Consider the following 27,148-nt stretch of genomic DNA (forward strand, 5'->3'; position numbering starts at 1 on the left):
ATTGTGAACGTAATGCGTTTGCAGTAGCGGACCCTGTGGCAATAAGTAATTCCATGTCTCATGGGTAGTGGTGCACAAATCGATGTAAGTAATTCGCAATGCATGTTACTTCACTTCTGAGATTGGATGTCATAAATAGTCGCTCCATGAACAAATCGTGTCACGTAATTCATCCAGTCATGTGTTGTGTTTGTCTTCGGATAATCGCGTAAAATATATTAAACGTGAGACACGCCGACAAATCTCCGTAGAATGGGATGCGAGGTAAGCCGGATAACTCTAATCATTTTTCACATTGTGGTGATCGTTAAGTATGATGAACCGTATATACTTTTCTAAGCATGCATCTCATGTAGATTGCTTGTGCACATTGATACCTCTCATATCGCGTAAAATATATACTTTATATTGTTTTTATGAATATCTTGAAGTATTGTTAATCTTAAAGGATAACCATTACTATGAGTAGGGCATTGACTCTCTCCAACTGTACAGATGATGCAAGTGACATACAAATTGAAGACCTAGAGGACAATTTCCGTATGAAAGATTATGCTGAAAGAATAAGAAGATAGTATTTTGATTTAATTTTATACTTCCGCTACGAACTCGATAAATGTAATAAGCTTCGATTGAGAGGACATTTGATTATTCTTTTACTCTGATAAAATAATCAATACAGTCGATTTTATTCTCGTGAATGTTACCTTCATGAATGTATCTGAATGTGATCTAAATGAAAATAAATAAATAAATAAATAAGGTGCAAATTTTAAAGCATTCAATTTATATATTATTAACACCCGATTTTCTTGGGCACGAGTATAAATTCTGGCCGTGAAAATTCGAAATGTTACAGTGTGCCCCACCAAAATTTTAGTCCACACATTCCTACGAAGATAAAGATATTATTTATATATATATAAAAAAAATTGCATGGAAGGCTAACTCTTGATTTTGATGGGGTCCACCATAATTTTATGTAAGATCCACTATAATCATTAGATATTTAGTCCCATATTAGCTCGAAGACAAAATAATAATAATAATAATAAGGTTGATGACTGAGGGATGGATGTGATGAGGTTGAGTACTGTCTTCTTCATGGGATAATTACTCTAAATCCACAGAGTTTATCTGGACTCCTCGCAGAGATTCCTTAAATCCACAAGAGAAAATAGAAATAAATTCTAAGAAATTCAAAAATTAATTGACTGATGGTAAAAATGAAATTACAAGCCTTTAAATAGTGATATCAAACCTAGGAAGAAGTTTCAAAATCAAACTCCAACTCAAACTTCTACTATAAATAGTAAACCAACTATTTATAGACGATCATAATTTCTACTAGACTTCATGATTTTCTGCCAAAAATAGTAAGTGTCCAATTTGGCCTAACCACGTTATTCTCGTAAAATTTCTAAACCCCTTTTCATGTTGGGCACAACTCCTAAAGCTTAAAGGATCAAGAGTTATGGACGAACTAAAACTTACTATAAATAGTAAAAACAAAATTAAAACGGACTTTCGACCGTCAATCTGATGGAATCTTACAAATTCGGCGTGGTCGACTTGGCTTAGCGGGGTTGGTTGGCTAAAGTAGTCTCTCCTACCCCAAAATCATATATTGTACATCCAATAACTCATTTTGGTTTGCATGATACGCCTACATTAGTGTTCTAACAATCCTGATCACTTCTGCCTTCAATCGGGCTTCTCTGGTCCACCTTGGCCATGAAATTGTCCGTGACCCACTCTACATCAGTTGACCTATGATTCCAGTAGACCATACCAACCGAAATGGTTGCAAGAAAGACATCCACCCTTGATTTTTATAGGGCACATAGTGACAACTATATGAAATCGACTCCAATCATGTGGTCCACATGAAATCACAAATGGAGTGGATCATTGGGTCCTTGGCCTAGCATGAGCTGACAGACCTAATGGCTGGGATTATTTTACATAAGCATCAAGACATGGCCCACCCAAACCTATCAACCCATTTGCTCACATGATAGGAGATGACAAAAGGTAGAAAGTAGAATGATAATTATATCAACTAATGAGATAGCTATTTGAAAACTATTTTTTATTTCCTAATTAATTTGAAAATAATTATATTCATGGTTTTGTAAAATTAAAGTTAAAATTTGTTTTGGATGACCAATCATGGTTGTGGAAACCTAGAACACCGGGCCTTTAGGTGACACATGAAATGTTATTTTATAACAGCGTAAAAGATATGCCTTTAGGTGATACATAAACAGACACTTTAGGATAGCATGAGATAGGATAGTCACGTACGTCCATTCAATGCACACATGGATATATATATATATATATACCACCGTAAAAGATATGATAGCTGTGTGGGCCCCACCGTGAGTCAGATGCACCGGTGGGCCACAGGCTTAAAAATAAGGTCAAATCCATGACTTTGGTGGCCACACCACATACAATAGTTGAGAGGGGTTATCCGCCCATTAAAACCTTCGTGATCGTTTATTGGGCCCACTGAAATATGGTTCACAATTTCAGCCCATGCATTGTGTATCCCACTCTTTCATATATATATATATATTGTAGCTTATAATTTAAGTAACCCTCAAGGTGGACGCGGATTGCGTCCTACCCTCAGCCCGGACGGTAATCCGTCCAGGTAGGGCTCTGTGGTGCCCACCGTGATGTAAGTGTTTTATCCAAGCCGTTAATCGCTTTTGTCAAATCATTTTAAGGTCTGAGCCAAATATTGAGCAAGATACAGGGCTTAAGCGGACCACAAAGTGGGGATTTAATGTCCACCATTAAAAACTTCTTGGGAGATGGAGAAGTTTTGAATCAAGCTAATATTTGGTTTTTCACTTTATCCACGTGTACATGACCCTATTGATAGGTTGGATGATAGAAAAACATCACGGTGGCCCTTAGAAAGGTTTCAACGGTGGGTGTCATTATCACTGCAACTTCCTCCGGTGTGGTCCACTGGAGCTGTGGACCTGCTTCAATTTTATATATATACCATAAAATAATATAAGAAAAGCAATGAACGGCGTGGATAAAACGCTTACAACACGGTGGGCCTCACAGAGCCCTGCCCGGGGGTAGGACGCAATCCGCTCCCCCCTCACGGTACATCTCTCTCCAATAAGAATTTGATGGCTAAGTCTTATAGATCTATAAATACATGAGTAGCAGCCTAGAAAGTTACGTAAAGTTTCACATGCCAGGAAAGCTTCCTTAACACAGTAAAAACCCTAGCATATCCAATCCAAGAGGAGATATATATATATATATATATATATATAGATATATATATATATATATATACACACACACACACTATGCGCTCGACCTCACGATAAGCTCCCGTGAGGTCGAGCTGTGTGGGCCCCACCGTGATGCGTGTCAACCATCAACACCGTGCATTTGATGGGCCGTGCATTTGATGGGTCCCCTCTAAATTATGGGATATCCCAAAAATCAGCCGTATACAGAACTCAGGTGGGCCATACCATCTAAAATCATGTGAAGACATGCCAAAAACATATAAAAGCACTTAGTGGGTCCCACCTGAGTTTTGAATGTTGCTGAAACTTGGTCTGAACCCTCATCCAAGTGGGACACACATAATGGATGGGCTGGATTTGCAAACCACATCTCAGTGGGCCCAAAAAATGATTATGACTGTTCTAATGGTGCACAGCCCCTCCCCACTTCTGTATGTGGTGTGGCCCACACAAGTCACGGATTGACTTGATTTTTGAGACCTAGGCCCACGATGGAACGGTGCATCTGACTGATGGGGGTAGATGTTCGAAACGCATCACCGTGGAGCCCACACAACTTGACCTCATGAGACGGTCTTGTGAGGTCGAGCGCATAGTACCTTTTCCTATATATATATATATATTCTTTGAAGTCTTTCATTCTCCATAAAATGCACATTAAAGTTTTGTAATTAAAGTTTTGTAATTTCATACATGCCTAGAAGTGTATCCAACTAGATTTGTTTTGCTTTGGCCATGTCCAAACGCTTTCAACATCAGTTCTCCAGTTGAGAGTTGGAGAGTAGACGATGAAATACACAACCTTGTGAACATGCTTGGGTCAGATCAACCTTCACATAATGGGACACTAGGTTTTAAGGCATTGTCCAAAACTGGTACATATCACCCGATATATACAATATCATCCATGAACAGTATAGCAATATCAGCCCCATAAAGGAAAATATAGGGTGATAGGGCCCGTATCAGTGGTGATGATCCAATACACCAAAATTGATTTTTGAACCACAACCGTCCCGCTTCATAATAGAGTAACAGCTGGAGAATCAAACAACAGCCAAGAGATGAGAGTAGACTATAAACCATTCATCTCTTTGTATTTTGTAGCTCTTATCATACAGTGGTGAACAAACTATGGCCACCAACACTGTTAGGGGTATCATGCAGGAGATTATTACACTGTACACCTACACCTCTTTACTGTTATTCACATATATATAGAGAGAGGCAAAATAGAACTTAAAACCCACCAATGCTGGAAAAGGAAAATTTCCAAAGTTTCAGTTCTGAGTAATAATAAGAATTGGACCTCTAAATGTTACTCCTACTGATATAGTATAGATTGGCGTAACTGCATTCCAGTCAAGCTGCAAGATGATTTAAGGGTGCGTTTGGAATTTGGAGGCTCAACTGCACTGATTTGCAATTCATTCAATTGATTATAGCGGAAATCAACTAATTGCAATTACATCCATCTCTAGTTGGATTCCAAATGATAGTAATTGCAATTTGGAGGTAGTCGATCATTATGACTGGAGTGGGGTGTGGGCCCCACTTTGGCCATTTACTCTATATATTGAACTGAATTATCGCAATTCAATTCAATTGAACTCCCAAACGCAGCTTTAAATCAATCGCTTCCCACCTGTGTCCACAACATTGGCTTTGCACGAAACCAACAATAAGGTCTCCATGAAGGCCCCAGCAGATTGGTATGGAGCTGTATGTAAGATAGGCGATGCAAATCGGATCAGCGAGGCTTCATTTGTCGAGCATGGGCTTTAAATCCACAGCTGTCAACTACATGAGCCGTTCGGCGTTGTTGTCACCTGCATTACTTCTTTTTCAAATTTAAGTTGGCAGGGAGCCCTTGAAAAGCCACTAGCTGTAAATAATACATGAGAAGCTCATTTTACCATACCTCTTGCGTTTGCTCTTCAAAACAGTAGAAGAGGAGGGGTTGCTATGCCAGTTCCTCTTCCTCTGGTTGATGAACCAGTTATTGATCTGCTTTAATTGCAATCCTGTTTCCTGCACCAACCTCGCCTTGTCGTCCTCCTGAAACAGGCCAAAAACCAGTGAGTCAACAGCACTTTGTAAGTGTAGTCCCACAGCTAATGGTAATGCTTTGTGTCACATGGGCCGATAGCAGTTTGTATCCTGGGATTTGTATCAGGTAGGTCCCACAGCTGTAGATGACCTGCCCCCAGTATCAGGCCAGTCTCTAGTGGGCAATAACTGTACATTGAATGTGGACTCGAGGCTTTTTTTTTTCCCTACTTTTTAAAACCATCAACCTGATGAGTTGACATGCCTTTTTTGGGCCAGGCCATCTGGATTGTGGGGTCCACCTGATATGCCCACTCGAACATAACACACATGTAGAGGTGTGTATGAGTTTATCAAAGCTCGGTAGAAGAAAATGTCAAAAGGAATATTACACCAAGTAACACAAGACAAAACAGAGGAAAAAGAAAGAACTAAAATGCAAGAGAAATTTCAAGTCCAGATGCATCAGAAAGTGAGAAGTGCCCTGAGACCCCAATTCCATAGGACATGCATTTATGTGATCCAAAACATTGATCTGGTGGATATCATTGTGGATAAGGAATGCTCCGAAAATTCTCTCCCCCCCCCCCCAGTTAAAAGACTCTGTAACCATTTTATCACTGGCCTAGAAAGACCGTTAACAAAAAATATGTAAAGGGATTTTTTGGGAGAATGACCAAACATCCCCTCAGTTAATACTTACCAACAGCCCAATCCATTTATTTTCATTCCAACTTGGTCCCCACTTTTAATAAGCAACCTTGCTTACCCCGTACTTCAAAGAACACGACAAGACAGCGTGTATTTTTCATCTTTCAATGTCCATTTATGGTAAAAATCCCACAATTGTGTGGAGAATCATATTCCAATTGCATTGCACTAACCTACCATGCACATAGACCTAAGAAGGGTGTGACTACAACCAGCCGAGCACCACATGGGGGAGAGTATGCATCAAATCCACATCATCACATTTTCACCGTGAATCCTAAAATTCAGTCCAATCCACAGCCAAGTTGGGCCATAACATAGGCAAATGGTGTAAAGTCATTCTTAAAACTCTAAATTCACGCGGCATTGCCCACTAAAATATCTTAATTTTCACGCCCATTAATCCTAGTATGGCATGTCAAATGAGTGGATTGGATGGCATATACACAATTTTGGACCCCACACAATTTGGACGGTGTGAAAATGCCCCTACATTAATCACCCCTGGTGAGAAGTCTCAAACACGAGACCTCCCGCTTTGATACCACTTTGATGCAGGACAATTAACCGCTTGCTCTAAAAGCTCGAACTGATAGAGCATGGCGAATCAATCTATTTGTCTCATAGCTCAGGCCCCACACCCCATGGATTAGGACATCCGCCGAACCCTCTTCGTGGGCCCTACTTCACATGAGTTCCGCTTCACACAAGCCACCCGCTTCACACGGGTGGAGCCCACCTTACACGAGCCACCCGCCTCACACGGGCCGCCCACCCGAGTGTGCCCCTGCATCCCACAAGCCACCCCACTCGAGCCCGGTGCGAAAATGCCCATGCGTTAGGTTATATGCACGATTATACATTGTTACACTCACCCAAAGTTTCAAACCAGGATGAATGGATTTTCAGAAAAATAAGGATGAAAAATAGTAAATTTTGGCCTAAAACTTAAATTAACCCATAAAACGACCTATTTTTGAAAAACCTTACAGAAAGGCATTGGCTAGCATGTAGGGCAGTCAACGGACCGGACCTAGGGTTGGTCTTGGCCCAGATTTTGAGCTGTTTCGGGCCGGGCCGTCGAGCTAGGCCTATTCAAAATTCTGATTTTGCAAGCCTGAGCCTGGTCCATTGACACCCCTACTAGCATGTGGAGCTAGTCAATAGCGTTTCAATAACATATTATATGCACTAAACCGGTAATCGGTTATAAAGTTATGGCCGTCGGAAAGCTATAATACACGCTAGATCCTTGGATTGAATTTTCAACCCTGATTTCCTGCGTCCATGTGATTGTCCTTGACTTTGTCCTACATCACTACGCAAGTTGCAAGCACAGCCCAGGAGAGAACCAACTAGGATACCAAGTGTAAGTCACTTTTGGATTCAAGTGCCACATGGCTGGAACTTTAATGATATCACATCCATCAAGCACGCTGCATCATGCTCACCTTGGAACACAAAAGCAATGATCATCCAAAACTTAGGTAGCCCAACAATATAGGCTAAAGTTAGGATGAAACGCCTCCATTAGTTTTTTGTGTAGGGCCCACAGTGGTCTTTTGATGTGCTTCATTAGGATGAAGGAAATAAACAAAAATAACAGCATTCCGAAACTCAGGGGGGCCATACCACGTGAATTTAGATGTTTTAGGGACAATTTTATGGGATGGCCCACTTGAGTGTTGAATCAGCCTGATTTTTTAGATCAAGGAGAAATCAGGGGTTGTGTGTGTGCGCGCGCGCGTGTTGGGGGGGGTGGGGGTGTTATTAGGACAGGAGGCATCAGGACAACTTCATATTCTGAAGTATCAGCTACCTATAACTTGCTTAAAATAAGAATGACGAAAGAAATCCACATGATAAAAGGAGACAAACATGAGGAACTATATGCTACGTTTTCCCCATCATTGCATCGTATACATGGGTTTTCAGGTTTCAAAAGGACTCATGGTTCGTTAATCCAGACCATTGAACTACCAAGTCCCACATCCTGAAAACCTCCCAGATTGGAAAAGCCCGGCAGCCAATATCAGGACCTTTTTCAGTTGAATATGGACCGTCGTTGCATTTCTATTCCAAATCATCTTTTGCAGGCCACAAAACAAAAGGTCAAGACTGTCCTACATGGAGATTTTTTTAGGCATGGCGGGCATAGCCCATCCAGTGGGAGGCAAGTGACCAAATGTTGGGACTACCAAACCAGGCCCCACTCATTAGAATTGAACACTCTGTATATTGTACAAAGATGCAGACCACATAGCATATAATTCCTCCACAAATAAACTGCAAAACAGAGAAATTGTAGTAGTAAAAGAGAGTAGATAGGCACACTTACAGTCGGGTAAGGCCACTTGGAATGCGACTGCCACCAAGCCTTTAATGTGGAGGTGGTGTCCCCAGGGAGTTTACCCGCTCTTCGCTTACGTAGAATCTCCTCCCTTATGTCCACAATCTTCTCCTTGTAATCCTACAAACACAGAAACTGATTGGCAACATTTAACATGTGCAGCAGTAAAAAATTTCCTAGCCCTGCTAGCAAACACTTGTAGCCCATGCATGCCAACATTGGCTAAACGATTGAGATCCAAGCCACTGATCACGCAGACCCAGCCATGTAGACACCAAAACATCATGCTGATCTGAGACCTGCTGATGGTAAAAAAGAAAAAAGAGGACCACAAGACCTAGCCATGTAGACACCAAAACATCATGCTGATCTGAGACCATGCTGACAAATGGTCCACATTCCACGTATGAGTTTGGACCACAAGACGGGCATATTTTTTTGGTCAAGGCACCTAGATGGTGGGGCCAAAATGATGAGTGGGCTGGATCCTGCACGTTATTGCCACATTGGCATGTGTGTCCATGAGTCTTGTACACTTCTCCCAATACTTCTTCTTACCTGTTTCAGTTCATGCTTTAGCTCTTGCCTCACACGCTCCATCAAGGACCGTTCACTTTCTGTCGGGATAAGAGGGCCAAATCCCATGCTGTCAGGTCCCTCCAAGCTTCCATCATACAAGTTGGCATCGCTATCTGCTTGGTCGTCATCATCATCAGACATGGTTGCACCTGTGCCTTCACCTGGAGAGACACCTGTTCCATTGCCCACAATCCACACAGAAAGAATGAGAGTTACTTGAAGTTTACCCCTGTTAAGCCCATTTTAACTAGTTCTGACAAATGCACAGGCATGTATCATCTTGAACTAATCATACGATGACATTTGCAGCATGGCGCACAGTTTAAGACTTTAAGCCATCAAAACTTGTTTCGAAGCTGCTAAAAAAACAAAAAGAAGTGCCTAAGCTAGGTAATGATGAATAACCAACGGCATGTCATTTAGTCGAATGGAGAAACCAGAGGAGTTAAATGCCCATGTACTATCAATTATTTGATGTATTTACTTAATATATCAATTTGTAATGTCAGATGAATTGGGCTCGAGTTACCATGTTATGGAGTACTTGCAATTGCATGATACAGGTATCAATATCATCACCGTCGCCATCATCATCATCTAATCGTTATCCCAACAAATTGGGGCCAGCTACACAAATCCTGTTCCACCATCCACTCTATCAAGAACCATGTCCTCAGTTAAACCATAGGTCATTAGGTATTTGCTTACTAACTCCATCCACATCCTTTTGAGCTTCAGCCTTGGCCTTTTAGAGCCTTCGACTAGAATTGACACACTCATCACTCCTGAACAGTGCAGCTTTGTCTCCATTGCACGATATAGGTATGACCATTGTTGTCAAAAAGCATAAGCGATTGTATGCGACCCAAGGGGATTGTGCACATATGCGATCACATAATCGCATATGCCATCACATAGCCCCAAAAAAAATTACATTTTCTAATGGCATAAGTGATAGCATAATCGCATATGCTATCACATAATCGCATATGCAATCGCATAATCACATATGAGATCGCATAATTGCATAAGCCATGACATATGCCATGGCATAGTCATAAATGCGCACTTGTCATAAAACTCTATATGCAACTATGGTATGTGCTCCCAAAATGGCATATGCGATTGCATAAGCCCTTATGCAATCGCATATGACAACATTGGGTTGACAGTAAAAACATTTTCCATTTGAGGGGATAAAACATCTTCTCCTTTAAGGGCAAAACATCATTTAAAAAATGGGATAAATGTGCACCTCCCCTTTATTTGATGAAAATTGTAAATGCATTCCTTTTTTTACACATTAATCATTAACGTAGTGACTGCATGGATAAAGAGGAGATCACCATCTCTCATGAATAGCCCTTGAATTTATAAGGAGAGAAATCTCTAAAAATGAGAGATAAAAATTGATATTATTGATGAAAAATGCTACTAACAACATATCCAAAGTGCTTATTTAAGCAAAAAAAAAAAACCCTAGACCCTTTTGACTCGAAATAGGTAACTTTCCCAAAAATAGTAAAAATTACCAAAATATTAGAAAGATTTTTAATCCTACTAAAACTCATAAACAACCATCAAATGAGTATAACAAAGACTTTGGACCACAATTAGACTCTTAAAATAGTGAAACTGAACCTCCTACAAATAGTAAGTTTTTAACTTTAAAACACCCTAATTTGACCCTTAAAATGATTGAATTTCTGAAGCTGTTTAGGGACCAATGACCTTGGGTGATTGGTCAAGGCGTAGAGCTCACCGATAGCTTTTCAATGGTATATTGTACACACAAAATGCATAAACAGTTAAAAAACTATGGCCGTCGGAAGCTATAGTGCGCATTACGCCATTTTTACCAATCAACACCCCTCTGGCCCAAATTTATGCAATACTGGCCCTCCATTGAGTTGTCCTTTACCGTCCTACAGACCCATTGAGCTTGGTCCCTCTAGGAAAAATGGGACACCCCGAACATCAAGTAGTTTCAACCATCAAGTAGCCCACCACATGAATTTGGAGGTTTTTGGGTGGTTGTCTATTGTTTGCTATGGTGTGGTTGACATAACCATTGGATTGTCCTCATTTATTAGGCGTGAAATATTGATGGAGTGACCCTCCATTGGATGCCATTTTATACATAACAGTGAGCCTGACAAGTAAGTAAAACAAACTCCTTAAGGTGAGGCTATTGTTGTCATTCAGTAAATCTTTGTTTAATGTCTCTTACAAAGGAAGGTATTTGCAATAATCCAAAACAGAGGGGGAGTGTTTACAATTATCCCTAAAAAATTTAAGGGCTACCAAGGAGTGTTATGCAATTTCATGGAGGAGCATGAGGCAATTCTAACTCGAGGTTGTCAGCACACATATAGTCAAAATACATGGTGGGCCTTACATGCAATTAAGGGTAGGCATCTCCTCTCATCTGTCTCGTGGTGAGGCCCACCTGAATTTTGCATAGCATGACTTTTGGGCTTAGAGCCCAATGTGAGAAGGCACATCTGATGGACAAGTTAGATGTCATGCATACATCATGTGGGGCCCATTTCAAGCAGATACTAGCACAATTACCATGTGATTATTTTCAGTGTGTGTAAGCATTCATTTGTGTGGATTATATATGTAACAAAATCTGTAACTCTACCTTGTAGCAGCGTGCCATCTAATTCCATGCGCATGTCAATTTACACATCCTATTTCACCAATCGAGTATATCTGAGCCTCTATACTTGGTCAGTGAAAAAACAAGCCTTCATATCTCTTCTCACCACCTCAATCTAAGTCCTTTTTTTCCTCTGATCCCCTTTCAAGCCCTTCAACTCTAATCAATTTTCTTCTCACTAGCAATTTCCCCAACCTTCATTTCCTAAAGACTAAACTGTCTTCATATACATAAATGGCATAATCATCATCTAAGAGTTATCCCAACTAACTGGTGTTGGCTACACAAATCTTGTTCTGCTATCCCAACTAATTAAATCAGTATCTCCCGTGCACTTCCAAACATCTATTGGAATACATATGGTTCCTTGTTTTCATCTTTCTCAGAGCTTTTCACATCAGATATCTTAATCCCACAAAAACATCTACTGTCTCCAGCATCATTTGAGTTCATGATTCCTTCTATCCTTATGCACTCAAAGTGGTCACCATTTAAAAAATTATAATAAAAAAATAGCTTTTAAACCTTTCATCGAAATCATTGTCCTCAACCAGCACCCACTAGTCATTGCTCTTAAGGCATCTAGCATAATCTCTGTCCCTACCTTTCCTCTCTCATTTTCACAACTTTGAAGACATCTTTCTCACCTTCACTTGTCCCCAGTCTATCATAAAGATTAGCATATGCCGTATGCTTAGCCTCTCTACTTTCTTAGTGTTCCTAAATTTCAAGATTCACAAGAAAAAGTTTTGGCGAAAGTTTGATGCCAGCTACCAACCTGATGCAACCCTCCTTTTATTCAGGCTCAAGACCAGCAATGAGAACGCAAAAACTCCCACTAGGAAGTTCATATACATATATGAAATATGCAAGAAAATTATTAAAAATAATAATTTGTGAACAATAACAACTTCCCATTGTCAAGATGGTAGACTAAACTACAGCGCTACATACAGTATGTATGCTATATCTTGGATGAGATTGCATTAGATCCTAGTTTATCTGCTATATCTTGGATGAGATTGCATTAGATCCTAGTTTATCTCCTATGATTTGTTTAAAATAAATCATCACACACGCACGCAGGCATACGTGGCCAATCATTTTAGGAAAAGAGACCAAAATCAAAGTACATTCAAAGCTCAAGTGTACAACATAGGAACCAATGGGAATTGGGCGCCAACCATTGAAAACTTCTTATCACTTTTTCTGTGGTGTGGCCCACTTGAGCTTTGGATATACTTCAACTTTAGGTTCATGCCCAAAACGAACTAGAAAAATGGATGAATGGAGTGGATAAAGTAATTACACTAAAGTGGGCCATATAGAGTCTTCACCACGAAGGTAAAGGATGGTAAGTGCCTCACTGCATAATCAGTGTCCTATCTGTCACTTTACGTGAAAGCCATTCAAGGAAGGGGTGGTCCAGCTCCGGTGGGTCCCACCATTATGCATTTAAAAAATCTACTCTGACTATCAAGTAAATGCCTTAGTTTTAGGCCCATGGGTGAAAAACCAACTCACCATTATGCATTTAAAAAATCTACTCTGACTATCAAGTAAATGCCTTAGTTTTAGGCCCATGGGTGAAAAACCAACTCCAACCATGATTCAAGTGGACCATAAGACTGGAAATAGTATTAGGGTGACACTTACCCTCCAAATTGTTTAACCCGTTATGGGCTGCATGTATCATGGATCGGCCTGATTTTTAAGTCGCAGACCTGAATTTGTGTCATCTAATGGTTTGGTTGGATGACAAATAAACATTACGATGAGCCCTAGGAAGTTTTTAATGGTGGGCGTTCAATCACCACTATTTCCTGTGGTGTGGTCCACTTAAGATCTGGATCTGGTTCATTTTTGGGTCAATGCCCTAAAATGAGTGGGCAATATGGATGGACGGAGTGGATATATAACACATACATCAAGATGGTCCAGATCACGGCCTAACTAAACCCGGTGTTTCAAGGACACAATGATGATAGAGACTTCTTCGGTTAGGTCTACAGCTATCCTGTCAGGATCACATATTTTCCTTGGAATGGCTCACTTGAATTAAAGATTGTGCAGATTTTTGGGACCTATGGTTAAAACAGGGTGACTCACATGATGATTGGGATGGATTTCACCAAAACATTACGCTCAGCCCCACTTCAGCTAGCCCCGCCTTAAGACAGTGGATAAGGTTTGCAGACTAGTGTGCAAGAGACCACAACTCTCTCTCTCTCTCTCTCTCTCTCTCTCTCTCTCTCTCTCTCTCTCTCTCTATATATATATATATATATAGCCAAATGCTCAGCTGCGCACCAGTTCACATGGAACTCGTGCGAACTTTTTTGAGAACTCATCATACGTGATACGACTCCAAAATCTGAACGGTCCACGTGAAGCAGCACCTCATTGACCCCCTGGGCCCAATTTTTACTTTGATCCAAAACTTTGGTGGGCCATGAAAAATGAAAACAATTTCCTCCCTTGATTTACATTTCTCCTTGCTATGGCCCATCAGAATTTTACATCAAGGTGAAAATTTGTCCCTTGAGATTTCATGGGATTCCGCATCACATGGACCATTCGGATTAGACGCCCATGACACGTGTGCAAAGGCCTGCACGCGTGCAAGTAAGCATGACTATATATATATATATATATATATATGGGAAAAGGTACTGTGCGCTTGACCTCACAATAAGCTCCTGTGAGGTCGAGCTGTGTGGGCCCCACTGTGATGCATGTCGACCATCAACACCGTGCATTTGATAGGTCCCCTTTAAATTATGGGATATCCCAAAAATCAGCCGTATACGGAACTCAGGTGGGCCATACCATCTAAAATCATGTGAAGACACCGTTAAAACATATAAAAGCACTTGGTGGGGCCCACCTGAGTTTTGAATGCTGCTGAAACTTGGTCTGAACCCTCATCCAAGTGGGACACACATACTGGATGGCCTGGATTTGCAAACCACATCTGGGGGGGCCCAAAAAATGATTATGAATGTTTTAATGGTGCACGGCCCCTCCACACTTCTGTATGTGGTGTGGCCCACACAAGTCACGGATTGACTTGATTTTTGAGACCTAGGCCCACGATGGAATGGTGCATCTGACTGATGGGGTAGATGTTCGAAACGCATCATGGTGGGGCCCACACAGCTCGACCTCATGGGACGGACTCGTGAGGTCGAGCACATAGTACCTTTTCCCTATATATATATATATATATATATATATATATATATGCGCTCATGTTTACATGGTATTAGAGTGGGCAATCAACCTCTTTCTAATCTCCAGCCCTTATTACATGTCCTCTATTCATCTATAGCCATAGAACCCGGCCATCGCCAGCACCATCCATCTGCCTCCTCTGAATTAGATGTGAATGTCCATATTCCTCTATAACAACCACTGGCATCGTCTGCTGCCCGAACCCATCATCCAATATAGACAGAAAATTGCTATCTGTTGTCAGATCTTGTCCTTGCCATGGCCAATTTTGTCAATGCCACTTTCAACTCCCATCACTGACCCGCTATTGTTGGATCTGATTTTCCAGCAGTAGATACATGTTCCACACCACCACCATCTCTACTGCAACCCGTTGCTGCCACTGCCATCTTGCTGCCACCCTCTGGATATCAACCTCTGTGGATGTGAACTCACATGTCAACATTGGAACCCACTCACAGCAGTGGACACCCTGCTTAATCATCATCAGCACTGGCCACCCAGACCCTGTGATCAACGTAGATCACAACCCATCTCAGATCCAGTGCAAAATCATCTACAGCAGCTGTTTTCGAACATATACATCCTCAACTGTCTTCTCCAGCTACTGTAACTGTCAAGTACTCATCTTGGAATTAGCCATGACCACCCGTGAGACTCTATCCATGCATCCACCATCCTCTGCAGTTGTCAACATTGGACTTGGCACCCTCGATCCGCCACTAATGGCTCTTGGACTGACACATTAGCCATCAATCCTTCACTCCTTTCCAGCAATCCCAAACCCACCACAACGCTACCTCAAGTTAACCATTGGCAGCCATCATCATCGTTTTCATATCTAAACCACCAACACCACCACTACCTTTGTCCTGATCAGATCTAGATCATATCCCCCATCCGTCCCATGACCACCACAACAGATCATTGTCTTTCTCACAAACATTGATGCACATATGCTACGCCAACCTCATCTGCATCTTTAAAAACTGTCCCTGATCAGTTATCGTTCATCTGATCTACAGGACCCACTGCCAGGTCAAATCTAGACCATCAGATCTGAATCGGACATATTTTGGTTGTCAAATTTGGGTCATCTTCTTCAACATTACCGAAAGCCACCTTCTCGAGATCTCACCTTGGCCAGTTGCAGCTCGCATAAACCATCACTCAGATTGAATACCAAGGGTTTGTCAAACCCATCTCTTTTGGGAAAGAAGGGGTCTGGTGCCCCTTTAAGCTTTCTTTCTTTTAGTGCTCTGAGGGTGCACCGAAGTATGTTTTAGTTGGTCGATTCTTCATTTTATTGCGACTGTTCATCTTAGTTTTAACAGATTTAATAGCATTCGAATCACATCTTGCTGCCGCTTCTGCTATCCATACACTTTGTGCCACTGGATTTCATCATCTCCAACCATTTGTTAGTGTCGCTTGATCTGATCACTCCAGTTCAAATCACAACCAATTCTATCAGGTTTGATATGTTACTACATCTTCTACGGGCCTTTCTTATCAAACCTGTTTTCTACAAATCTGTTTCAGCAACCTATCTCTGCCAATTGAATCATCAGTCCCTCAACATCTAAATTTTGATCTAGTTCACTGTCTCTGGCTTAGGATCTTTCGATCTGTCCCTTCACCTATATGTTCACTAAACCTGTTTGCATCATCTGATTCTGTTTACTCAAGCCAAAATGATATGACCATCATTATCTAAGCCAAAATGCATGCATGACAGAAATTTTACACATCTTCTCACTCCAACTTGATAATTTGAAAACAATCTAGCCAGTTGACATTAGACATGTCCCCAAGTCAAAATAACTCTCTAAAGCGTACAAGGCCATATAAATTGTTCAATATGCTATTAGATATACATGTGAGCCTCTGCAATGGTCGGTTATAGATTCTAAGTAAAAGAGGAACTTTTGTTAAACAAACGAAACAAAGAGAAACATGAGACTAATACTAAGAGGAGTTGGGGTGCAATTGCTTGATTAGAGCTCTCAAGTGCACAAGGTGCCACATAGCTATGAAAGTCTTTTGTTGTTTTTTGTTGAAGCATAGTACTGGAGTTTTATTTTCTTTCCGAATAAATGCCTATCAAACTCAACTTGTTCTCTTGGCCTAGTTAGCCCCTCTCAGTTTAAGACACATCCTCTTGTATATTTTTTGGATTATTATCAATAGAACATACAGTAAGATTTCCAGTGTAGTCCCTAACGTTTAAACCTATGATTTAGAATGCCAAATAGACTAATAACAATAACTTATTTAATATTATTAAAAGTTCTTAAAATGGGTTGAATGGTTCTATTAAGGCAAAACAGGATTCATGTAGCCAATCCTGATTAATTGGTATAAAGCTTAGATGATGATGATGATGGCTGTATTGAATACAATGCAACAAACTATCAACGGCATGTCACAAATGGGATAACCTTTTATGTATCCATATGCTGCATTTTTTATATATATGGGGAGTCGTAACCCCATACCTATCTTTGTGGACATACTAGTATCTATTTATGGGTATAATAGGTTAAAACACATTCAAAACCTATAAGCCTAGAAAAAAAAAAAAAAAAAAAAAATTCAATAGAACAACACATTGGGTTTGTTGATGAAAATACAGACCCAAATTCATATAAGGGAATGGATTTCCCAAAAAAAAAAAAAAAAAAGCACTACTCATGAATATATGCTAAAGGATAAGGAAATTTGTTGCTTTTATTTTTGCTACTTTGTGTCAGTGTGAAGGGCAGCTTACAACCCATGGATATGTGCAAAAGGGTCAGGGGATTCTTTCCTTCTATTGCTACTAGTTTATATTACTGTGAAGGGCAGCTTACAACCCATGGATATGTGGGATTCTTTCCTTCTATTGCCACTAGTTTATATTACTGTGAAGGGCACTTTACAAGCTAATAAGAACTACAGCACCCCCTAAAAGAGGGTTTTCCGTCAGTTTGTAATGCTCCATGAAAAAATGATGATTCAAGCAAGCATGCATCTGCATAAAGCTGCAAAATGTCTGGCAATCAAATTGGTTTCTTCATGTTGGATGGGATGAATTTCTCCAAAATGATTGAACATAACATGAAATGAAACCATAGGTTGCATTTGTTTCAAACATTATGCATGTGCCATTTTGAATTCAAAAACATGACTTGAAACCTAAAGTTCTTATTGGGTAGCAGGGCCGCTGTGGTTGACTATACCAAGAAAAATGTGTAGTGGTCTGGAAGGCTTAAATCCACCTGCACAATCATACCACAATAGGCTAATCACTAAGCCAACGCTACACAACCAATGCAAAGCATTAAGCATTTAAGCGGAATGAGCTTCAAAGACCACCATATATTACTGTAATGCTCTCATGCAACCTATATTATGAAGAACCAAATCACAATCAGATAAACAAAAAACTCAAAATCACCTGTTAGGCTTTGCAGAGATTGTTCCAATTCCCAGCAAGCCATTACTGCTTCCATTGCATGGACACGGACATGCTGTTGAAGCTGTTCTTTAAAGGAATAGAGCAATAGAACATAGTGTGTCTAGACATAAGAAGAGAACAAGGATCAGACATAAGAATAGTGATCAAATTGTGAAGGAATTGAATGTACAAAAAGGGTTTCCAGTAAGACTGATCAAATTCTATGTATGTTCTCTTTTCCATTGGATTTCTATATATAAAGTTCTCAAGAAATAGAGCACCAATTATCTCAAAAATAAATAAATAAATAAATAACAAAACAAAAAATGGTAGAGCACCAGTTCATCTGTATAATGCATGTGACCATCACTACGCAGGCCAAAATGCATCCATGACAGGAATTTACACATCTTGTCATTCCCAACTTGATTATTTGAAAACAAAGAAAGATTAGTTGAGGTTAAACATGTCTTTCAAGTCAAAATAACTCTGTAAAGAGCATAAAGCCATATAAATTGTTCATATGCTATTAGAGATACATGTGAGCCTCTACCATGGGCAATACAAGGTCTAGGTACAAGAGGAATTTTTGTTAAAGAAACAACAAATAAAATAAAATAAAATAAAATAAAATAAGAAAAAAAGAAAAAAGAAAAAAGAAACACTTGAATTTTATTAAGAGAATGGTTGGGCACTCTTAATAGATTAGAGCTCCCAGGTGCACATGGTGTTACGTTGCTTGCACACTCTCCACACTAAACTAGATGGCTTGAGACACTTTATATAGATAGGAATTGCAACCCAATTTCCCACAAGCATCTAATGTAGGTTAAAACATAAGACAACATAATAAAACGCTCAGTTATTCTTAATAACCCCCCTCAAATTCAACATTGTTAGATTTAAGAGCATTAATTGCAGTTTGGCTTTAGATTGAACTGTTGACATCCGTTGAATCTTCTTTTGAAATAGTTAACCAAAACTGAGCTCAACAACCATCAACGAACCAAACCATCATTTACATGTGAAATCCTCTCAGAGACACAAGTGCAATACCGCACAACGAGTGAGTGACATCATCACAATGGTCGAGAGGGAGACTACACTGAGTACACTCACAGCAGCATGTGAAAACAAGAGCAATACTCCACAATAGATGAATGAACTAAACACAGAACAAATAAGAGAGATCTAACAAAGAAAGAAACGGTCAATGGAAAATCTTCAATGTTGGGTTGGAGCCAGCGTTACATCATACAATTGAGTGCATTGAGAAAAAAAGGTTGGAACTCGTGTAATCCATGGACTGATCCATTGCTCCTCCAACTTCAACATGCAGCATTACCACTTCTACATCCATTGGAGCTTCCAAGTGTACAAGGTGCTAAATAGCTTATGCACTCCACACTAGACTAGTTGACTTGACTATCCTTATATAGATAAGAATTACAACCCACCTTCTGATAAGTACCTGATGTGGGACTGTACTCCAAAACATTAAACATAGGGCGCAGAGTAAAAGGTTGAGTTTGTATTCTCAACAGGTTGATGTCTATCGGGCAGCGGATAAAAAAAAAACTTCAACCAATATACCATGCCAACCCTAAATTACTAGGAGAAAGGATGTGATGATGATGATGTTGATGATGTATTAATACAAGTACTTAAAGAGGGTACATATCAAGAATACATTGCACGCTTAAGAACCATCAGTAACATTCTAAGGACTTGTTTGAGAAGCAGGAATTCATGGGAAAGGAAAGGAATTTGTAATCATTATTTAGTGATAACTTCCCAAGGTACTGTTGAGAAATGAATTCCAATGGCTTCCATTTTCCATGGTATGTCTAATTTACAAGCGGAAATCCTTAATCCATCTCACAAATGTTACCTTCAATTTGGTACTTGAGAATTGAATAAGCAGGAAAGTGTAATGATTATATGGAATCCACGGTTGTCTTGCAAATCAAACATGGAAACACATCATGTCAATGAAAAACTTCTTTTCTTTAATATTCTTTTCCAATGGATTCCCACTTATCAAATAGGCCCTCAAATACCATGTATCCAAAAACCCAAATACTACATTTCCTTTCTTTATTATCCAAGAAAAAGGATTTTTTTTGAAATGCATATGCTCTAGCCCTCTAGTAATTAATATTCTAAACGCTAGGAATCTCCGTTGCTACATAAAATTTTGAAGAACAGATATGTTGTTCCATGGTTCACCATCACTATTGGTGTCATTGTCATCATTGACACTGTCATCATCGTCATCTCAGCCTTCTCCCAAAATTTTGGGGTCAACTTTGTTCCATGGTTAACAACTTATAATCTCTCATATCCACTTACTAATTAAAAAAAATGGATATTTCAGTATAATATTAAATATCAGTTGCGCATTTCTTATAAGTGAATTGTATAGTGTTTTAAACATCTCAAGCTGCATAGCTTGTAGCTCACGCAACAAAGTGTGGCATAGCCTTCACACTACGTAACTCATGAAAATAGCCCAAGTCGCATGTAGCCTATGCTACAGGCTAAGTAGCATACGCTACAGATTAGCCTTCACACTACATAACTCATGAAAATAGCCCAAGTCGCACAGGGCCTATGCTACGTGCTAAGTAGCATATGCTACAGATTACGCTAAAAGCTATGTAGTCCACACTATACACTACATAGCTTACACTACAAATAATTTTTCACTTACACAATTATTGTTTTCAATGGCATGTTACATTTTGCTATTTTCACTAAAAATTAGTCAATATTTTCAATGAGTTTAATGAAATAATATAAGAAACAGTGTTAAATCAGTCCCAGTGTTAATAAAACCCTTGCCTTATTTTTCCCATATTTTAGGTTGTCTGGTTGCACCAAAGATCATGATATTTCATTATTAATCAATCTAATTTCATGCAAAATATCATGAAATTTCATGATATTTGGTGCAACCAAACACAAGTCCTTAATTAAAAATATAAAAGTAGTGTGTACTGTGCTGCATAGCTTATGCCTCACACTTTTCGTGAATATCCTACAAGCTATTATTTAAAACACTGGCGTGCGTATGTAATGAAAATAGTGGTGCCAATATGCAATGTTGTTAAACCATGGGCATTTTGATCAACAACTGCCCCCAAATCATTTGTTGTTATATAGATAACAATGAATGGCTTACTCACCAATGCATGGATAGGGCATATGATTAAGAATTTTAAAAATTATGAACTATTTGATGCAAATTGTTAATGCTAAATGAGAATGAGCAAAGTATTGATGCTTAGGAGTCAACTAGCTACCTAGAAACTAAAATGGTGGGAAGAAAGGCTTTCTAGTAAAGATTCTCTAGAAGAAATTTTGTTTATCATGGTTTTCTATTGGAAAAGAAAAATATAGGGCCTAGCAGAATCTGCAAGCCAATTATTAATTGTGAAGCAAAAAGGGACCTTAAGATAGGACGGTCAAGGTATTCAATAACAGTAAGGGTGGCTGTAGCAGCTAGCCTTATGGATGTTACAATATGGGCTGCAATGGCCGTCGAATGGCCTTGTGCGGTAAAACAATTTAAGAAGAAATTGTATAGGACCTGTATCAGACAATTACATGCCCATATTCAGTGCTTTAAGGGGCCGTATCGGTCCCTTACGCCATTACAGCCCTGTATCACAGGTCCTACCATCATCGTTACATAACGATCGTCACGGCTGTTAAGCTATCGTTTTTTAATACCACGAGAAAGGTTATCCCACAAGAATATGTTTCATGATTTCCAAACATCGGAACACCCCTAACAAATCTTACTAAAAGAAATGGGTTCCTTTCTAGTTTCCTAAATATGAAGTTGACTAATGTCAATTAAACAAAATTTAAGAGACCCAACACCTTTGGGCTGGATGGATCCATTAAACGCATGTCATCAACACCATTCTCTTGGCACTGCCTGGATCTTACCAAACAGTTACCTCCTTTGAGCCGATCATTACCTATAATTGTCTCTAGGGCAACCTAACATAATCCCGGACATACATGGAGAGAACCAACTTCCACTCATGAATCCAAAATCAAAAACTTTGTTCATTAAGACCACTTTGGTGAGTAACACAACTGACTACATACCCAGATTTGAACTCAAGGACCATCATGTGATCCTGTTGTCATGGACCACCTAAAGATGCCTTTGATCTTACCCAAATAATATTCATTTTCAATCCTTTACTAACCGTCAAATTCCGCCACGGTAAATGGCCAGATTTGGCTTAAGATAAATGGTTATATCTACCCTAGATTCAATCCAAAATTTTCAGGCAAAATTGTCCAGATCCAATGGTCGAAATTGAAATGCACCCAGTTTACCATTGAGCTATGGACCTGTCAAGTTTAATCCATAACTACTTTGTGAGGACACGTAACCAATTCACTCAAATACTCAAAGGCGTTTCATTGACGGTTTTCTTTCATAAATTTCATATATGAAGAAACAAAGCTTTCATAATGATACAATATTTTTGAATTAGTTATTTATTTAAAACACTATCTTCAACGTGCAACTGCACGTGCGCTGTTGACTTGTCGCTAGTAATATCAAAATTGCAACAGTTGGAAAAGCCTTATCAACCATTATCAAAATTGGAATTAATCAAATCTTGCAAGGATAACGAAGAGTAGAGCTTTGATGCCATATTTAATCGGTCTGATTTCCCATGATCACTATGCATCAATTCCACAAAGTTCAAAGGCAAAAACATGTATATGGATTGCCCAATATTACTGTCATTGTTGTAGATTTGATGTTACTCTTCAAGAACCTAATTCATCCTCACCTTCTCTCCTTTAGGCTTTATTAAAATGGCAGTGTCAAACATGAGAGAGGCTTGGGGACCAAGAGTACCATACATTGAGGACTCTTAAGAAACCTAAACCCACCAAGAGTCCTTTGCCCTAAACTCTCCACGTTTTTAGAAAGTCCACGTTTGCTAGGATTCCACAACATGACGAAAGTGGTAACTACGCAGGCCCATATAATGTTAAATTCAGACACATCATATCTGGAACCACCAGCATGCTCATCGCACAAGATCCAACAACTAGATTTGATCTGGTTTCATCAAGACCACTGATCTAAAATGGTCCACTAAATTGAAAAGTCTTAAAAAGGGTGGTAACATGACTAGTAGTGTGTGCTTACCAAAATTGTTAGTGGTTGAATTTGGAGGTCTCTACGAATGCTTTACTTATATCTCATGGTTTAATTTTATTGCATGTGGTCCCAATGTAGCTATTATGTGTGCATGGGATCTTGAGAAGTAACGTTGTATAAATAAATGTTAATTTGTGGGGAGGTCAATATAAGACCTATGGGGATGACGAATTTGGAGAATTCAAACTTGATTTTGTTTGCAAATATATGTATATATAGACATACATATATACACATACGTATCTGTTGTAGTTGAAATTTGCTCCTATGTAAGGGCCATTCCATAGGGTGTTAATCTTTAAAGCGAAATTTGTTCGCCGTTGTTTTCTGCACTAGGTATGCAGGCGTGCCAGAATTGAAATTGCGGCTCCAATTCGAACCGAACAACAATGACTTCGAGCTGAGGTAGGCAGACACGTAGTTTATGACCGAGATCTGCAGAGATCGGTGCCCTGTTCAGCCACTCGCTCAATGTGTAAATTAGATCAGGCGATATTCAGAGAGTCGGGTTCGTCCTCTGATGATGGGTTACTCTTTTGCTTTCCATACGAAAGGACTTTTTAATACAGATTAAATGAAAGGAAAAAAGAAATTATTACCGTCAACTGCGAAGAGCAGCTAAAGAACGTCTTTCCGATGGATGAATTGAGTACAATGTATGAGCGTGAACTCGAATTACAGCGAAGATAACTGGCTACTTGATTAATGCTACAGATTACGCTACAGAATGTAAATCGACAAACTTGGAAAGTAAACGATTACGTTAAGGAATGTAATTTGCTTAACAAGGAAAGTGAACGATTACACTAAGGAATGTAAATCGACAAGATAATTTGAAAGATAGATTTGGTTTGTTTGGTTTGGTGTCAGATGCCTTTTCTTACTAAATTCCTCTTCTATTTATATCTTTGATTAAGCCATTTTGAATCTTTCCTACATTCTGACGATTACTATAACCGCTCTCCACAACTCGACTTCTAGATACTTCCCATATTCTGCTTCCTTCGTCTCTCCTTTCGCCCCCTATCATGCGACTGATCGAGCTCGATCGCTTCCCTCTCGGCCACTTTAGCAATACATGGCACCGCCTGATACATCCTAGCTCCACTTATCAAGAAATCTCTTCTGTACATATTCACAGATCTCTGAGCACACCATGCATATCCGTACGGATCACACGTAGTCTACTCTGATTGGTCGTGGCAAGGTACAGCTGTAGTGGGGACGACTAAAACCTTCCTTCACTCATGGTCTTGGTGTTATACTCTCTTCTTTTAGCATCTAAACCTTCCTTCACTCTTGATCCTCGGGTCGATTCTCAACCAAATCTTTCTATAAGCTGATTTAGAATTAACATCCCAAGTGAAAAAGCCCACAACTTTGTTCTCCTAGTTCTATGGACCGGTGGGAATGAAACATTTCTTTATCCGGTGGGAATGAAAAAAGTACTAACCATTGACAATCTCCAAAAAAGATCCATGACGCTCACCAACATATGTGGTGAATCGACTAACCACCTTTTTCATTCATTGTGCAGGTGTGGACCACCTTCCTTGCTTTATTCGGTACGTCATGGATGATGTCAAAGTCCATGAAGACTTCATGTGGTCTTGGCATGGGGGAGGAGTGAGGAAAGAAGACAAGATCATGTGGTGGCTAGTTCTTATGGCTTCACGTGGGGCTATTTGGGGGAAAAGGAACAATCGTTGTTTTCACAACCTCTACAATTCAGTTAATATGGTTGTGAGGAGAAGCAAGATTGATCCAGCGGGTTGGGCATCCAGCTTTAAGTTGGTGGACGCTTGTAAAGTTTTTGCTTTCTTAAAATTCTAAATCTTGGCGCCTTCCCCATGAGGTCATTCTTAATATAATTTTCATTACCTTTCAAAAAAAATATAAAAAACTTCCTCACTCCTTTTCTCCATCACCAAACGATCATGAATACAAATTCATCTTTAAAAAAGGAGTAAAGCTATTCACGCCTTTTAAGATGGGAAATGACTAATGACAAGTGTGCTGGTGGCATTCCTTCCACACACTACCTTCATTCACCCCTTTCTTTTTCACTATTTATTTGATTGCTGCCCCTTCCACTTCTCTTCCAAGCAACCTACATGAAGATACACAACAGAGAGTGATAGTTGCATTTGAGACCAGAAAGTCGACACTTTGTCTTACATAAAATTCCTCCCATTTACACTTTTACATCGACCAATTCTTCCTACTAACACTTAACAGCAAAATCAAATGTACTTCGTTCTCAGAATCAGTGCTACCAAAGTCATGTTGCCGATTAGAATCAGAACCATATCCTAATCCCAAGGCACTAAGTAACGCATAAAGAAACTTTTCACAGAAAACAAACATTCAATTATAGCAATTAGCAACAGAACTAACATCCTTTCTTGTATTCAATCTCATCAAAACCAAAAGCTATAAAAAAACCAATATCAAAATAACAAAAATCAATAATCAAAAGATAAAACAAGAAAACAGAGCAGAGGATAGAGAGAGAGAGAGAGAGAGAGAGAGAGAGAGAGAGCTGACCATGAACTGATCAAGCTCCTTATCATCTCCACCCATCAGCTGATTCCCATGGCCCAGCACAGAATACTTGGTGACAACATGCTGCGACTGTGCAAGCTGCGCGTCGATCCGTGGCAGCTGGTCCACCGGCGTTGCGATTCGCAGGCACGCCACATGCGCCGACAGCAGCTGCTCATACAGCGGGTGGGTCAGGATATCCGCCTTGTAACGCGCACTCTGCCACGGCGCCACCCCGTCGCCCTGCTCCCCGGCCGTGGCAGCCCCGGCGTCGCTCTCACCCAGCTCCCCCCCACTGTTCGCAGCCCTGCCCTGCTCGCCGCCAGTGTTCAAATCGGCGGACCCATGCGAGATCGCCGCAGCGATCATCGAGTCGCTGGCGTCGCTGGCCCCACCAGCATCACTGGCGTTCCGCTGCAGCATCGGACGCGGGACCCACGGGTTCCCGCCCGACGCTGTCGAGTCCGACGTCGTTTGGAGGTGAAGGAAGCTCCCGTCGGCGTAGTGATGGCTCTGCTGCCGGAGAATTGCGTTGTTCAGCCACGTCGGGCCGGCGCCTCCGCCACTCCCGCTGGCCGGTTTCCCAGCCGTCTCGAGCATCAGGCGCTGGATGTCTTTCCCATCCTTCACGGAAGGTCCGGCCGCGTCGGACGGGGATGGCCCGAGCTGCTGCTGCTGCTGCTGATGCTCTGGTAAGATGCTGCGGAGCACCGAAGGGTTTTGTGCCAAGTGTTGTTCGGTGAAATGCGGGAGCACCATTTCGTTTGCGCGGTGATTATGGTACGCCATCAAGAGAGCGGTTTCACGGCGTTGCTGTCATGGCGTTCAGAGAGAGAGAGAGAGAGAGAGAGGCTGGTGGGTTGTATTACAATGAATATATAGATATACGTGAGGGGTGAAAACCGCTTTGGGAGAAAACCTCTCGGGAAACTGCTTTTGGTTCAAATGGGCGGTATTTCTGACGCCATGCTAGATTTGGGGAGTTGCTGTTGCTGCTGGTGTCATCGACGCCGCCGAATTTAATTGAAGCGATTAAAGTCGCTCTCCTGATAATCGTCGTTGATCGAGGAAAAGAGATTGGACG

At 40.3% G+C, this 27,148-nt stretch overlaps 1 protein-coding gene across 4 annotated transcripts; it reads right to left on the bottom strand.

Annotated features, from left to right (window-relative positions):
* Positions 1-4,361: 4,361 nt before the first annotated feature.
* On the bottom strand, positions 4,362-27,068 carry LOC131216910 (homeobox protein knotted-1-like 13). 4 transcript variants are annotated; one of them, XM_058211518.1, is made up of 6 exons: positions 26,068-27,065; positions 18,318-18,438; positions 8,959-9,152; positions 8,389-8,520; positions 5,212-5,348; positions 4,362-5,130 (listed from the first exon to the last, which is right to left on the bottom strand). In XM_058211518.1, the coding sequence occupies exons 1-6, from the start codon at positions 26,851-26,853 to the stop codon at positions 5,091-5,093; spliced, it is 1,410 nt and encodes a 469-aa protein (XP_058067501.1). In that variant the 5' UTR covers positions 26,854-27,065; the 3' UTR covers positions 4,362-5,090. The 4 variants fall into 4 exon arrangements, with proteins under 4 accessions (XP_058067501.1, XP_058067503.1, XP_058067502.1 ...); XM_058211520.1 differs by having other exon boundaries at positions 4,362-5,119; positions 26,068-27,064; XM_058211519.1 differs by having other exon boundaries at positions 4,362-5,127; positions 26,068-27,064.
* Positions 27,069-27,148: the final 80 nt, after the last annotated feature.

Source organism: Magnolia sinica, chromosome 10 (genome assembly GCF_029962835.1).
Source record: "Magnolia sinica isolate HGM2019 chromosome 10, MsV1, whole genome shotgun sequence".
NCBI classification, from domain to species: domain Eukaryota; kingdom Viridiplantae; phylum Streptophyta; class Magnoliopsida; order Magnoliales; family Magnoliaceae; genus Magnolia; species Magnolia sinica.

Coding starts and splice junctions, on each gene's coding strand:
- LOC131216910 (XM_058211518.1), bottom strand. CDS start 26,853: ATGGCGTACCATAATCACCGCGCAAACGAAATGGTGCTCCCGCATTTC. Junction 9,153..18,317: donor ATCTCTGCAAAGCCTAACAG/GTGATTTTGAGT, acceptor GCAATGGAACAG/GTGTCTCTCCAGGTGAAGGC. Junction 5,349..8,388: donor CCAAGTGGCCTTACCCGACT/GTAAGTGTGCCT, acceptor GGCCTGTTTCAG/GAGGACGACAAGGCGAGGTT.